At 49.3% G+C, this 13,696-nt stretch overlaps 1 protein-coding gene across 2 annotated transcripts in view; it reads left to right on the top strand.

Annotated features, from left to right (window-relative positions):
* Nucleotides 1-11,088, top strand: part of CFDP1 (craniofacial development protein 1) — a 106,525-nt gene extending 95,437 nt beyond the window's left edge. Inside the window, exons 6-7 of one of the 2 annotated variants that reach the window (XM_028502123.2) lie at nucleotides 806-964; nucleotides 10,782-11,088. In XM_028502123.2, coding sequence (XP_028357924.1) covers nucleotides 806-964; nucleotides 10,782-10,872 — 250 coding nt within the window. In that variant the 3' untranslated portion in view covers nucleotides 10,873-11,088. The remainder of the gene's footprint in view (nucleotides 1-805; nucleotides 965-10,781) is intronic. The other variant, XM_036012225.1, reaches the window with a different exon arrangement.
* The last annotated feature ends 2,608 nt before the right edge of the window (nucleotides 11,089-13,696 follow it).

Raw genomic sequence — 13,696 nt, 5'->3', positions numbered from 1 at the left:
CATACATTTAACATTGACTGGAACCATTTGACCTGCCAAGACTTGACCCTGGGCATATGGGGTTTCTCCCACAGACCACGAGAGCAACGCCAACAAATAGAACGCAGGCTGTACATTCCCTGCTCTCAGGGTAGGGGATGTCCTCCACCTTCTGGGAAAAACCAGGGCCCTGACTCAGAGGAGCTGCAAGGATACTGATCTCAGAATGCCTTCAAGATACTGTGACTTCCTGATCATCGGTGTTGGGATCTGGTTCTCTTTCTCTTAAAAGAATTCCCTGGGGCTTTAGCGCACAAGTGATGACAGTGGTTCCATATGGCTGACATTTACTGCGTCTTTACTCTGTGCCAGGTGCTGCTTAAGCACTTTACAAATAAGACACTCTACAGCCCCTGAGTACATGGCTCACTTTGCGGACTAGGAAACCAAGGCTGATGTGGTTAAATAACTAGCCTAAAGTCAGAGCTGGAATATGAACCGAGGCATGTAATTCAAAAGCTGTGTCTAAATCACACTGTGCTTCTCCCTCTTTGCAAGCAGAGACCTGTCAGAGCATACTGAGGTGCTTGGGATTTTCTGTCCCCAGGTCTTCAGAGCAGTCAGAGGTGGTAAGCAGGAAAAAGACATTAGAATTCTGGTCTATATAACATGTTCTCCACCCCAGACGGTAAGTACTCTAGGTATGAACACGTCCCATTAAGGTAAATAGCTTAAATCTAGGGAGCCCTGTGCCTATCAGAAAAAGCATTAATCAAGAGGTTATCATTTCCACATGCTACATGTTTCATGTGTTTGCTTTCCCTAGATTAAAAAGATCAAGTGGCATGAGCAGCCTTTTGGGAAAAATTGGAGCCAAGAAGCAGAAGATGAGCACCCTAGAGAAGTCCAAACTGGACTGGGAGAGCTTCAAGGAGGAAGAGGGCATTGGCGAAGAACTAGCCATCCACAATCGAGGGAAGGAAGGGTGAGAATGAATAGATCCTATTCCTCTGAAAAATCCTCAGAACTCTGAAACAGTTTTTTGCAGACAGGCCACCCAGTTTAAATGACAAATGTGAGTGCTTCGGTGTGTCAGTAAAGCTCTGTTCTAATGTGGGGCGGGTCCTGGCAGTGAGAAAAATGCTGGGGGGGCAGGAAGGGAGGGGCATGTGAGCAACATTTCCCTCGGGGACAGTCACGTCTGCCAAGCCGAGTTTGCTGATTTACAGCGCCTGTGAACTGTAAGTCACCTTGTTTATTCACGTGGTCGGAGGTGGCTCACTGTATCAGTCTTGGCCTGACCTGGATTGTTTGGCCTTCCGAGAAGCCAGACTAGCCCAGCGCTTCAAAGGCAGCCAACAGAGTGCTCAGATGTCTCGTTATTGTGGGATTTACTTTTACCTGTGTCATTGACCCAGGGTGGGGCGCCACCCTTGGCCATCACTTGCACCCCCTTCCTCTTCACTTTGGAATACAAAGAGGATGTCCATAAACTGTGTATCTGGGGATATCAGGAGAGAAACAGTGTTCAGTGAGTGCCTGGGAACCTTAGAAGGAACTAAGGAACAAAGTTACTACAGAAGTGGGTCCATGGCTCAGGGTCAACCCTTTCCACCCCTAATCATGAGAGGAAATGTTGTGTGACGCATCAGAGAGCCTGGGTGCTGCCCATCACCCTCCCCTCAGCAGCAGGGCTCTCCCTGCCGCACATGGGATGGGACATCTCTGAGGCTCAGCTGCTTCACCAGTGAAATTGGGATAATGATACCACCCTCAGTGGCTGTAAGGATCTCATGAAATAATACTTATAATAAAAACAGGTGAGGGATTTATTTGGATGGTCATATATCTTATTTTATTTTTTAATTGATTTTTTAGAGAGGGGGGAAGAGAAAGAAAAAAACACTGATTTGTTGTTTCACTTATGTATGCATCCATCCGGTTGATTCTTGTATGTGCCCTGACTGGGGATTGAACCTATGTCCTTGATATATCGGGATGACACTCTAACCAACTGAGCTACCTGGCTAGGACTGGGGTGTCATATATTTTAAATTAGGCTTCAAGGTTATTCGAGTGAACTTGTAGGCTGATCAGTATGTGTAAAATATTTTTTACTGACTTTATGAGCTTCTTTACCTACCAGACTTCTAAGTCGGTCTGTCAAACATAGAATGCCACAGGACAGAGGCGGAAGTGCCCGAGCCCTCGGGGGAGGCCTGGGGCACGGTGCAGGCAGGAGGCAGTGTTATCTGGAGCAGGCCTCTGACATCTGCCCTGAACTCCCCGCTCTGACTCAGCTCCAGGAACTCACAGCTGCCTCCTCTTCTCCGCAGTTGCCTAGTGACCCAGGGCAGCGGGGGAGCTGCCAGTGTGAGCTACACTCTTATTTCTCTGAGTATTGATTATATGGGTTGGACAATATGTTCATTCTGCTTGAGTTCATATATATCTTATAAAAAATAAGAAGTGGTGCTGTTAAAGATAAGAGAGAGTTCATAAAACATAGACCGGAAGAGAAAACAAGACTAAAGACATCTGCACCCTGTCCAGGTAGCTCTGTTGGTTGGTGTTGTCCTGATACGCCACGGTTTCGGGTTCGATCCCTGGTCAGGGCACGTACAAGAATCAACTGATGAATGCATGAATAAATGGAACAAGAAATCAGTGTGTCTGTCTTTGTCTTTCTCTTTCTTTCTCTTTCCCTCCTTCTTGCCCTCTCTCCCTTTCTCTAAATCAATTTTTAGAATAATTAAAAAGATGTCTGCCGCATGAAGAAGACTTTTCAGGCAGTGGAAATCAAGTAACTGGGTTAGGGAACAGCCGATTCTGTGAGGCTTGTAGGTGCTCTGCTCGTCCCTCCTTTTCCGAGACTCTTCTCCTGGCCAGATGATTTCCTCGGGTCTGATCGCGTGTTTCTGAGGCAGATCTGTGACCTTCTTGCTTTGCCTTTGGCTATTTTCACCTGCCCTGCCCAGCGTCCACTGCCACACCACTCACCTGCCTCTCCTAGCTGCTGCAGGCAGATCAAAGGGCCCAGCCCCTTGTCCAGGGACCAGAGCTATGGTTCTCATGTCGGCCAAGCACGAGAATCCTCTGGGGATTTTTCCAAAGTTCAGGGAATAAGGTCACCTCTCTACAGAGCTGCTAAATCAGGAGTCATAGTTATCTGTATTTTTAAAATCGCTCCATAGGTGCTTCTGATGCACAACCTGAGCTTAGAATCACTAGGCCACAGCATCAAAATTCTAGAGATGAAGAACTAATGGAGCGGAAGTGCTCTTTCCTGAACAGAGGAGGGGGAGAGGTCACATTTGGTAACGTCTCAAAAAAAGCTACCTGTGAGTAGTGATTGGCCTCTGCCCTATTCATTATGAGACAGTGACCTTTGTACAAGCACCACATTTAAATCATCTCATGTACAAGAATTCAGGCCATGACCGGTGATAAAAATATTGCTGTTACGCAGTTCTGACTAACAGAAGATTGGATTGAGTTTAAAAGATTATCGTGCTGTTTGTGTGTTGATGGTAATTCCAGTTTAGTAAATGCTAGCATGTCTTTCCCCTTGTAAAGATTTGATGGAATTTGAAGCTGGATTGGTTATTATTTCCAATTTTTTAAAGGGCAATTTTGCCATCTGAAAATACTCACACAAGGGGACAAGGCACCTCGAGAAAGAGCAGGCGCAGGATCAGATCTGGAAAGAATTTTCAGGCAACGGAAACATCAGATAGAGATTTTCACTTTAACCAGTGGCCCAGCAGATTTGAAAAAGACACAAACAGAATTTCTAGAAATGAAAAATGTAATGACCATAATTGAAAACTAAATGGATAGATTTAATAATAGTTGGGCCAGCTGAAAAGAGAATGCATGAACTGGAAAACAGTCAGGAGAAATTATCCAAAATGTAGTTCAGAGAGACGGAAGGACAAAGAATATGGAAGGGAAGTTAAGCAACTTGGAGGACAGAGTGGGAAAAGATGAAAGACGCCTCCTTATAGATTTCTTTAAAACCCAAAGAGTCCCAGGATAAATAAAGTAGAAATCCAAACTTAGAGCAGAGTGAAACTGCAGAAAACCAAAGACAGAGAAAAACCTTAAGAGCAGCCAGAAAAAAGGAGACTTCTGTGAAAGGAGAGGCGTCAGACTGACAGATGGCTTCTCTTGGGCCGCAGTACCAGCCAGAGACACTGGAGTGATGTGTTCGGAGAGCAAAGATAAACAACTGCCCCTTAGACTTACACGTGCAGGTAAAGATTAGAGTGAAGGAAAACACGGACATTTTCAGAATGGTGAAACTGAGAGATTGCCCCAGCAGACAAAGAAGCATATATTTGCTGAATTTAAATATGAGCACTAATTATATAAAACTATAATATTAATGTCTTGTACATTGTTAAGGTATTTTCTTAAAGCAAGATACTATTAAAACACCTGGCTACAAATACATAAAAGCTGGAAGGGGGTAAGCGGAGGTTAGTTTTCCAGAGATCTTGTATCATCCAGGAGGAGGGTAAAAGTGGTGATTTAAGTGTGCATATTGAAATGTCTAGAATAGAAATAGTGTATAAATTCCTAAATAACGGAGGGAGAATAATGAAATGATTTGTGAAAGTAGACACAAAAAGAGAATTCAAGAAACCAAACAGGCAGGACAAGTAATATGCACAAAATAACATGGCAGTTTTTCAAATAAATTTATCAGACTTTTCATTAACTATCAATAAATTAAATGCTACAGTTAAAAGACAGATTGACACATTGAATTAAAAAGCAGAAAACAACTATTTGCTGTTTAAAAGAAATATATCTAAAACAACAGGATGCAGAAATGTTGACCAAAAAAAAGGGGAGAAAAGATAAACGAATCAGACACTAACTAAAAGAAAGCTGAGGAAGCCATATTAATATTAGATAAAATAGACTTTAAGGCAGGAAAAAAACACCAGAAATAAAGAGAGTAGTTGCTACATAATAAAAATCTTTAATTTATCTGGGAGATATAACAAGTTAAGTTCAAATATACCATTTGGCATTATCAGTACAGTGATTCCCTATGATTTAGCAATTTCGCTCCTAGCCGTGTTCCCCACAGAAACTCAGTTATCTAGTCCCCAAAAGACACATGTGAAAATGTAAGTAACAGTACTTTTCACAACACCCCCAAACTGGAAGCAGCTCAAATGTCTGTGAGTTGTGTGACAAAGTGTGATATGTTCACACACAAGGATAGTCTTCAGCAATGAAAATGAACATGAACAAATTTTAATAACATAACACAAAGAGGATGTGATTTCATTTCTATGAAGGACAAAACCAGTGTGTCCATTACAGTCCGTGAAAGAAGCGACTCAGAAAAGAATATACACAGTATAGGTCTGTTTATGTCAAGTTCAGAATGAGCACCACTAGACCGTAAAGTCGAGGGGACAGAAACTTGAAAGGAGAGCGAGGAAGTGTGGGCAGGGCGCACCTGGCGGGGCTGGGAGTCGGGGTGGGACTTCGCAGGGGCCTCCTCGGGGCTGGCAGCATCCTGGTGTGTTCCTGCCCGCCCTTCAGGAACGCTTTCCACAGCCGTGGCAAATACAGCGTGGGGGCGACTCCTCCCACTCTCCCTGGCTGACCTCCTTCCCTTCCCTGAGTTCTTAGACTTGGGAAGTCCCAGGGCTGAGCCCTTGTCACTCTCTCTCCCCTGACGGAGCGCAAAGTTAACATCCAAAACCGCATACTGCTTTCTTCTCCCTCTGACTTCTCCAAAAAATGGTACCATCGCCTTCCACACAACTGTTAAAGAAAAACCTAGGAGTCACCCTGGATTTCCTCTCTGTCCACTCATATCCTGACAGTCCAACAGACAGTTGTGTCCTGAACCATTGCGGCCCCTCCCTGTTTGTCCAGCCCCACTGCCAGCGCTCCAGCACGGGCCTCAGACGTGTGCTGTCCCCCAGCCTCCACGTCTGCCCCCTGTCCTCCAGTCTCCTCCACAGAGCAGCCAAGTGATTATTTAAAAAAATACAAACCACTTTTCCCCCTCCTCCCTCCTAAAATCAGTGTTCAGCTCTTTACCCTGCTTTCCAGGCTCTCCCGAGCTGTCCCCTGTGCACCCCCGCTCCTCCAGACCCCTCCGCGGTGGGCTCCACTCAGATGCCGCTCTCTAGAGTGGTCCCACCCACCCCAGGGACCCTCAGTCCCATCCCACTTAGTGGTGTCCTGAATAGCAAGTACCCCAGGGTGAGGTCTGGTTCACCACGTTGTCCCCAGCGCCCACAAAAGCCCTGCCCAGAGCAGGTGCTGAGCCGCTGCTCTGTCTCTGAGCTCTCCCTCTGACTCGCAGACAGCCACGGCTTGGGTTTGGAGACCCATGGGACTAGAGTTAGCCGCTCAGAAAAGAAGGGCAGGGTACATCCCGATGATGTCTCCAAGCAGGCCTCATTTTTGGTTAGCAAAACTGGTTAAAATGCCTCCACCAAAGACGCCTCTCCCCTGAGACCAGGCTCCCAGGGCCGGGTCCGGCATTTCAGGACCGCTCTTAGCAGTCCGCACTCACGGCGTCTAGCGTTGCTTCCCTCTCACCTGTGGGCGATCCCACAGGTTCCCCCGCAGCTCGGGCCCTCAGCAGCCCAGCCCTCCCGCACTGCGGAGGTGGAGGCCCTCCAGGCCCGCGTGGGGAAGGGAGGGATGCATAGAAAGGGACAGGTGTACAGGCACGGGTTGGGGCTGCCGCTTGGCAATCTAATTGAAGGTCATGGAGCTCGATGACCATGTGTGTTTGTGATTTGGAGAGGCCCAAAGGAGAGACCAGAGAAAATAATTTTCTTTGTCCAAAGCATCTGTCACCATGACCCCCAAGAGCCACTCTTTCAGGACCAGCCTGGCATGGAGGTGAGGTGGGAGGAAAACAGTGGAGAAGAAACTTAATTAAAATCGCCACCCTTTTACTCTGGCCCTCAGGATGTTTGCAAGCCCCAGCTGTCTTGTAGCGGTGGGAGGACATGGTCCTGGCAGTTTCGGGCAGACTGCTTCTTTTAGTTGCATTCCTCAGAAAAGTAAAAAAGTGCCTAACTCATGACTTGCACCCCAGAGCTTTACTCTGGCCTGGGGGCGCCCCTGCTGCCCGTGGCTTCCTGGTGCTGGCACTGACGTCGCTCCCCTTCCTGCCACGCTCGTAGCCGACTGACAACACAGCTGTGGCGCATCCCCAGTCCTGTCCCTGCTTCAGGTGTCCCTGCCCCAGCTGTGCTCCTTCCCCTCCTGACCAGTGGGCAGGAGGCCTCGTGTGGGCAGGTGACGGAGTTTTTGGAGGTGTGGCCACCCTTCCGTCTGTGGTGTGGGCTTCCAGAAGTGTGTGCTGACATGTGTCCCGGAAGCATTTTCTGCCCTTCTCGTGCCCTCTTCTCCCTTTTCTCCTTCCCTCCTCATTGGCCTGGATCTCAAGAAAATTGGTGGCAGGGAAGTAATTTGGGTTGAAAGATCAAAAAGATGTCAGAGCCTGTTGGGTGTAACCTGGTTCTGAAAGGAAAAGCTCGAAAATCCCTTAGGGTTTGATGCTATTAGCATATTTTATTAATGAAAGTGAATTGCTGCTGCCTCTTAAATGGGCCACAGAATGCAGCAGTAGTGGGAGGGGATGACACCCCCACCCCCGGGCTCCCAGTGGACTGGGTCCAATAGGCCTCCGTCCCCAGGAGTGCTGGGTACAGGACAGAGAGGCACCATTACTCTTGTCAGCTGGCGGTTCTGTTCTGGGGCTGTGACCTGCTTAAGCTGCCTGGAGACTTCCTGAGGCTTGGTTTAAACAGGCCTTCACTCTGGCCACCTTGGAGGAGGGGCTTTCCCCACAGGCCCCTACTTTTTGTGGAGCATTTGATCCCTTGGGGCCCGTCCAGCTGCCCCGGCTGAGGCTTTGTAGTGATCAGTGCGGTCAGAAATGGGAAGCAAGAACCCCTCCGTGCTTCCGTGCTCATAGCTGTTTGGGGTTTTATTGTTTACAAAGAAGTTGTCACGGTTTCATTATATCATCAGAGGGGTGCTGTAATTTTTATTCTGTTTATAGAGAAGAAAAATAAGGCACAGAAAATTAAGCATCTTGTCCAAAGTCACACAAATAGTAAATGTCAAAGCCATCCTCATCCTTGGCATCTTTTCTCTCTCTCGGTGGTGGGGAAGCCCGCGTCCAATAGACATGCTGTTCCCGGTCAGCTCTTGGCAGTAAACCAGAGCCATCGCAAGGGTCCCATTAGCAGCTGCAGATGGCTGTGAGTGGGGAAATGAAGTCGCCAAGCCTGTCTCGATGGCCTTTGTCTGGAGTGCCCTTGAGAATCCAGTCGCGTTCCGCACATGTGCCCCTCTTTGCTGCCTGAGGCCGTCCCCAAACCTGAACTCTGGCTGCATCTGCCTCTTTAGCACCCAGCCTGGCTTCGCTCTTGATGGTTGCAAGATCCGCACAGCCATCGGGGACCTTCAGGGCCTTTGTTCATGCTCGGTGTGCATCCTAACTGAAGGGTCACTCTCTCTTCTTTAAAGGAAACTCAAAACAAGACCGCCCACGCTCAAACTTTATATTTTTTTTGCTTACCATGACCCACTCTCAGACAGGTAGCCCTGGGTAATGGCTCTCTTGAAACATGCCCTAAGATTCTCTAGAGACACGGGTCTCCCTTATTTTCTGCCGGAACTTCGAGGGGCAGTTAGCACACTAAACGCTGGTCCCCATTGTGGTCTTCACCCAGGGCCTGTGGGCTGGGGGGAGGAGCCATGGTGGCTGTGGTGTGACAAAGCCCGTCAGTCCCTACTGGAGAGTCCTGGGTCCCTTCGTGATAGATGGAAGGGGACTTACTCCATCATGTGTCTACTTACCTGTCAGCCTGCCCTGTTTCTCTCTATCAGAAAGGGGCCCAGCCCTGGCTGGTTGGCTCAGTGGGAGTGTCCCGCACACCGAAGGATCACAGGTTCAAGTTCCGATCAGGGCACATACCTGGGTTGCGGGTTCAAACCCTGGTCAGGACACGTGCAGGAGACAACTGTTCGGTGTTTCTCACTTCAGTGTTTCTCTCCCGAACCCTTCCTCTTTCTCTAAAATCAGTAACAGATCCTCAAGTGAAGATCTTTGAAAGGGGGTGGGGTGCAGTGTCTGTGGCTTCCCTGTCCACCAGGGAATCTGAAACTCAAATGTACCGGACATCCTGTATGTCACTTGCGACACCTGACAGCCTGACCCTGAGGGCCTGTGTCAAACCTAGGAGCAGACCCTGCCCTTGTGTGTTCAGCCCCTCTGGCCTCCGGTTGGCAGTTCAAACCCAGCCCCTAGTCCCTCAGCCCAGACCCCGTGGTGGCTGCTTGTCACTGATAAAACTCCTCTGGAGAACTGACTGCTTTCTTGGATCGATTGTCCTCACAACCCTGGCAGAAGCCAGGTTCCCCAAATAATGGCGACAGCATTCATTGCTGTTTTATTGAGCACTTACTCTGTGCTAGCTAAGTTAGCAAGGTTATGTGGCTTACTCAGAGTCAAACAGCCAGCAAGTGGCCGAGTCAGGATTCAGATTTAGAGCCTCCACACCGTTAGACAGGGGGCAGTTTGTCTGGAAAGCAGCAGGACAAACTGCACTTCACAGGGTGCTGGGAGAGGGGGAGCGAGGCCCTGAACTCAGCAAAGGAACGCGGTCCTAAACCTGCTCAGGTTCTCACCTTAAATGTAATGACCTTGTAATGACAGACGATGCACTTTTTCCACAGTGCAACAAAAGAAAAGTTGGTGCAGAGATTCAATTAATATGTCCCACTTTCAATGGCAGTTTCACTTTAATTAGCAGCAGAGATCCCCTCCCTTGGGCAAATCACCACACACTTTATGGAGAGAAGGAGCATTAGGAACATGCAGCTGGGTCTGCCAGCCTGCCTCAGCCCTGGGCCTCCTTCCCATCCCGCCTGGGAGCGCCCAGGGAAGCCTTCCTTGCACGCTGAACCTGGCCTCAGAGCAGGAGCGGAGCGCCGCCCTTGTAAGGGGCCCCTGTATATGGACTGTGGGCAGCAGAGGCTCTTGATCCCATTCCTTTAGAGGAAGTCAGGGAAAGTCCTCTTCTGTCATCCTCCAAGCAGCCTGGCCCCAGCTGGGCGGAGGTGCGTGGAGAGGAGGGAGGGTGAGGGAGGAGAGAGCAGGAGGCAGTTAAATCCTTTCCGAGGTGAGCACTTCATGCACCTCTTCACTGCACCCTCACTGCAGCCCTGTGAGGTCGTCTTTATTGCCCCATTTCTTCCACGTTCGGACAACCTTTTTGAGATTTTGGAGTATGTATACAGGGCGCATGGCTTCCTCTCTCACCAGCTCAGCACACCACTAAGGCCAGGACGTGTGGCAGTATTGTCTCACTCTTGAGGAAAGTGAGTCTCAGACACATTCAGTCCTTGCCCAGTGTGCAGGCGAGTGGGCTCTGAACCTGTGCCTGGCTCAGCCCTCGATTGTCACTCCCTAAAGCCCTGTGACAAAAGTGTAACACTTCCTGCCACTAAGCCCTCATGTATTGTCCATTTGATAAGTTGTTGCATTCTTTTTTTCATTTTATTTTCATTCACATCTGAACCAGAAACATCCTTGTTTAGACCGAATGTGAGGGCCCTGTTAGGAGAGTCGTGGGTGGTCATTCTGGGCTCCAGCTGTGGTCATCTCTTCACGTGTGCTGTGACCCGGTGGTCCCGCCGCCCAGGCGGGCCTGTTCACACCTGGGGGGTCGGGCCGCGCAGCAGGGACACGTGCTCTCACTGGACTCTGCTGACGGCCGTCTTTCATTTCCTTCCAGGTACATTGAACGGAAAGCGTTTCTAGACCGAGTGGATCACAGGCAGTTTGAAATTGAGCGAGACCTCAGGCTGAGCAAAATGAAACCCTGACGTCGTGGGGGGTCGGTCGCAGCTTATCCCTGTCTACAATGTGAGCTTCCGTGCGTCTGTGAGGTGTCTCCACTGCTGCTCCTCCGCTGTCGCCAGCCAGGCCTTTTTCTACATTGAATCTGTCTTTGTATCTTCGTCTCACGTGGTTTCATTCACTTGACTGTTAAAAGTTTGTCCTTAAAAAAATAAAAATAAAAAAGTAAAAGTTGGCCTTGACCAGTGTGGCTCCGTGGGTTGAGCGTCGTTCTGCACAGTGAGGGGTCACCTGTTCCCAGTCAGGGCGCGTGCCTGGGTGGCGTGTTCAGTCCCTGGTTGGGGCATATTCAAGAGACAGCCGATCAGTGTTTCTCTCCCTGATAAGAAGAGTCTTCCTATCTCTTCCCCTCTTTCTAAAAATAAATAATTTTAAAAAATAGTTTAAAAATAAAAGTTGGCCCCAGAAGAGGCTGCTGGAGATAATACCGCTTGCCTTCCCTTCATTCTGCTGCGAAGCCCACCAGGCCCCGCCAGTACACTCCAGGCCTGTGCAGGCTGGCCACCGTGCGGGCGTGGGTTCCGGGCCGGGGGCTCTTTCTGAGGTCAGCCCGGCGCCTAGTGTTGGTGGAACACCAGGACCCTGGGCAATCTTGTCCTTGGTTCCATCCCTGCCTTTCTCCCGATCCCTTGCTCTCCTGCATGGGATTCCTGTTAGTGGCATAAAGTAAGACTGAAGGTAAGGAATTTTTTTTACCTTCACTCTTTTTTCCTCTTCCCAAAGTTCAAGTTGACTTCAGATGTGCTCCTACCTCAATAATTCTGTAGTTTTGGGCCCATCAAAGAAGACTCTGAAAGACTATTTCTTTTTTGTACTCTATAGGAAGGTTTCAATCCCAAACTTTATCTTAATAAGGCAGCAAACCCCACAGCCTGGTTCTGGGGGGTGGGAGGTGTCCTAGGGAAAGGGAAGGTTCCAAAGCCTGGGATCCAGTTTCTGCCTGGACAACTACCGGCTCTGTGACCTTGACCACAGCTTAGCTTTCTGAGCCTCTGTTTTCCGGTCTGTCAGTGGCATGAGTAACACCAGTATCTCACAGGGCTGCAGTGGCTCACGACACCCCTGAGGGGTATAAGCACTTATCTCCCATCTGGTATGTGGCCAGAAGCTCTAGGCAACCAAGACCTGATTGTCAACCCTACATGGTTAGGGATCTCAACTTCTCAGAAAAGTATTTTACAGGCTGCATGTGAACAGAATACATTGTTCATATCCCCTTTAATGAAGTAGCAATAGAGCGTCTCCAGGCCAGCATCAGGACAGGTGACCTGTGAGGCTTCAGGTATGGTCCCGCACAGCAGCACAGAAATAGCAGGAAAGTCCTTGAACCTAAGAACAGCCAGCATTTTGATAAGGGAAGAACATCCAGACCCACAGGCGCCACCAGCCAAGGCTGAGACACAAGCCCTGCCTCGTGGTATCCTCTGTGCGTCATCTGCTGGTCACCGCCCTGTGCATGACCGTTGCCCTGACTTCTTCCCGGACTTCTGAGCGCCTCCGGCATTCGTTCCCCTTCACACGGCTCTTCATCACAGCTGCCACCATAGCAACAACCGGAGGTCGCGCCTCCCAGTTTGAAGACTGAGTTGCAAACCCATAGAATAAATGGTGCTGAGCTCATAAATGAGGGTTCTCTTTTTAGCAAATCTTCACACCTTTGAAGCCTATGAGATTATGACAGACCCTGCAAGAGCGTGCTGGGTCCTTGGCTCGGGTGGGTTTGCTGCCCCCAGGCAATGAGAGAGAAGTCGGCTCTGGTGGTGAGAAGCCTGGCACAGGCTTCTCTGTCCTCTGCGCCAGGTTAGCGTTACAACTCTGCAGAAAGCTCGGTTTCTTTCCTGCTGTCTCTTGATTTGCTATGTGTTTTCCCAGCAGGTTTGCCACACATACCTGGTCTCTCCTTGATGACTTTGTACACATCCACGCGTCTTTAGAAAAGCCCTGTAATGTAGTCCCGTCTACCGACAGACTCTGGCAGCTTGTCGAGCATGTGAATGGGCAGCTTTTTAACCATTATTATTATTTTTTTAAGTATGTAAGCAAAGTTTATCAGTGACACGTTCTCATGGAGGAGAACAGGCCTAGCCAAGGGGCCTAAGAAAGAGGCACAGGCCCTCGGTCTCTGTCCTGAGGTTTTACAGGATTTGTGGGGCGGAGTGAGGGAATCACAGACTGATTGGTGGGAGAAGGCTGTTCAGACTCTTCAAGGCAGGGTGTGACCACCTCTTGTTATCCTGTTAAATACATGGCCAGAGGCAGTTCATCAAAGTTATTTATGAGCTTTTTCTACAAGGACTATGGACCCCCCTCCCAACCCTCCTCCTTCTCCTAAACTTCTACCTAACATTTTCCCCCCTCGAGCATTAAGAACCCAAATCTCTGGGGACTTTGGGGCAACAACCCCTCTGGCTACTACTTCCTGCTGTGAAGGGACGTTGAGACTCCTTTGGGCTCCACCTGCTTGCTAACCACCAGTCAGGGCGGAGGGAAGTGTCCACCCGTGGGCCCGTGGTAGGTTTCTGGAGCCTGGGGCCCCTGGGGTCAATGGTGGTTCATGACGGTTGTTTGTAGCTGTAGAGCCTCTGTTTGTGCCCAAACTGTTGGAAAAGGGTGTAACCCATGCCGGTGAGGCTGTACCCACCGCACCATTCTTGTTACACATGCCCTCCCTCCCTGCTTCGTAGATCCTCACTTTGGTGTTCCCAGACTTTCACATTTAAAGCTTTCATTTGCCTTGACCGAAGCTGCCTCCCTCTTGGTCTGCAAGCAATCACCTTAAAAGCACCCGTA

This window comes from Phyllostomus discolor, chromosome 12 (genome assembly GCF_004126475.2).
Source record: "Phyllostomus discolor isolate MPI-MPIP mPhyDis1 chromosome 12, mPhyDis1.pri.v3, whole genome shotgun sequence".
Taxonomy (NCBI): Eukaryota; Metazoa; Chordata; class Mammalia; order Chiroptera; family Phyllostomidae; genus Phyllostomus; species Phyllostomus discolor.
This window is presented reverse-complemented; position numbering and strand designations above follow the sequence as displayed.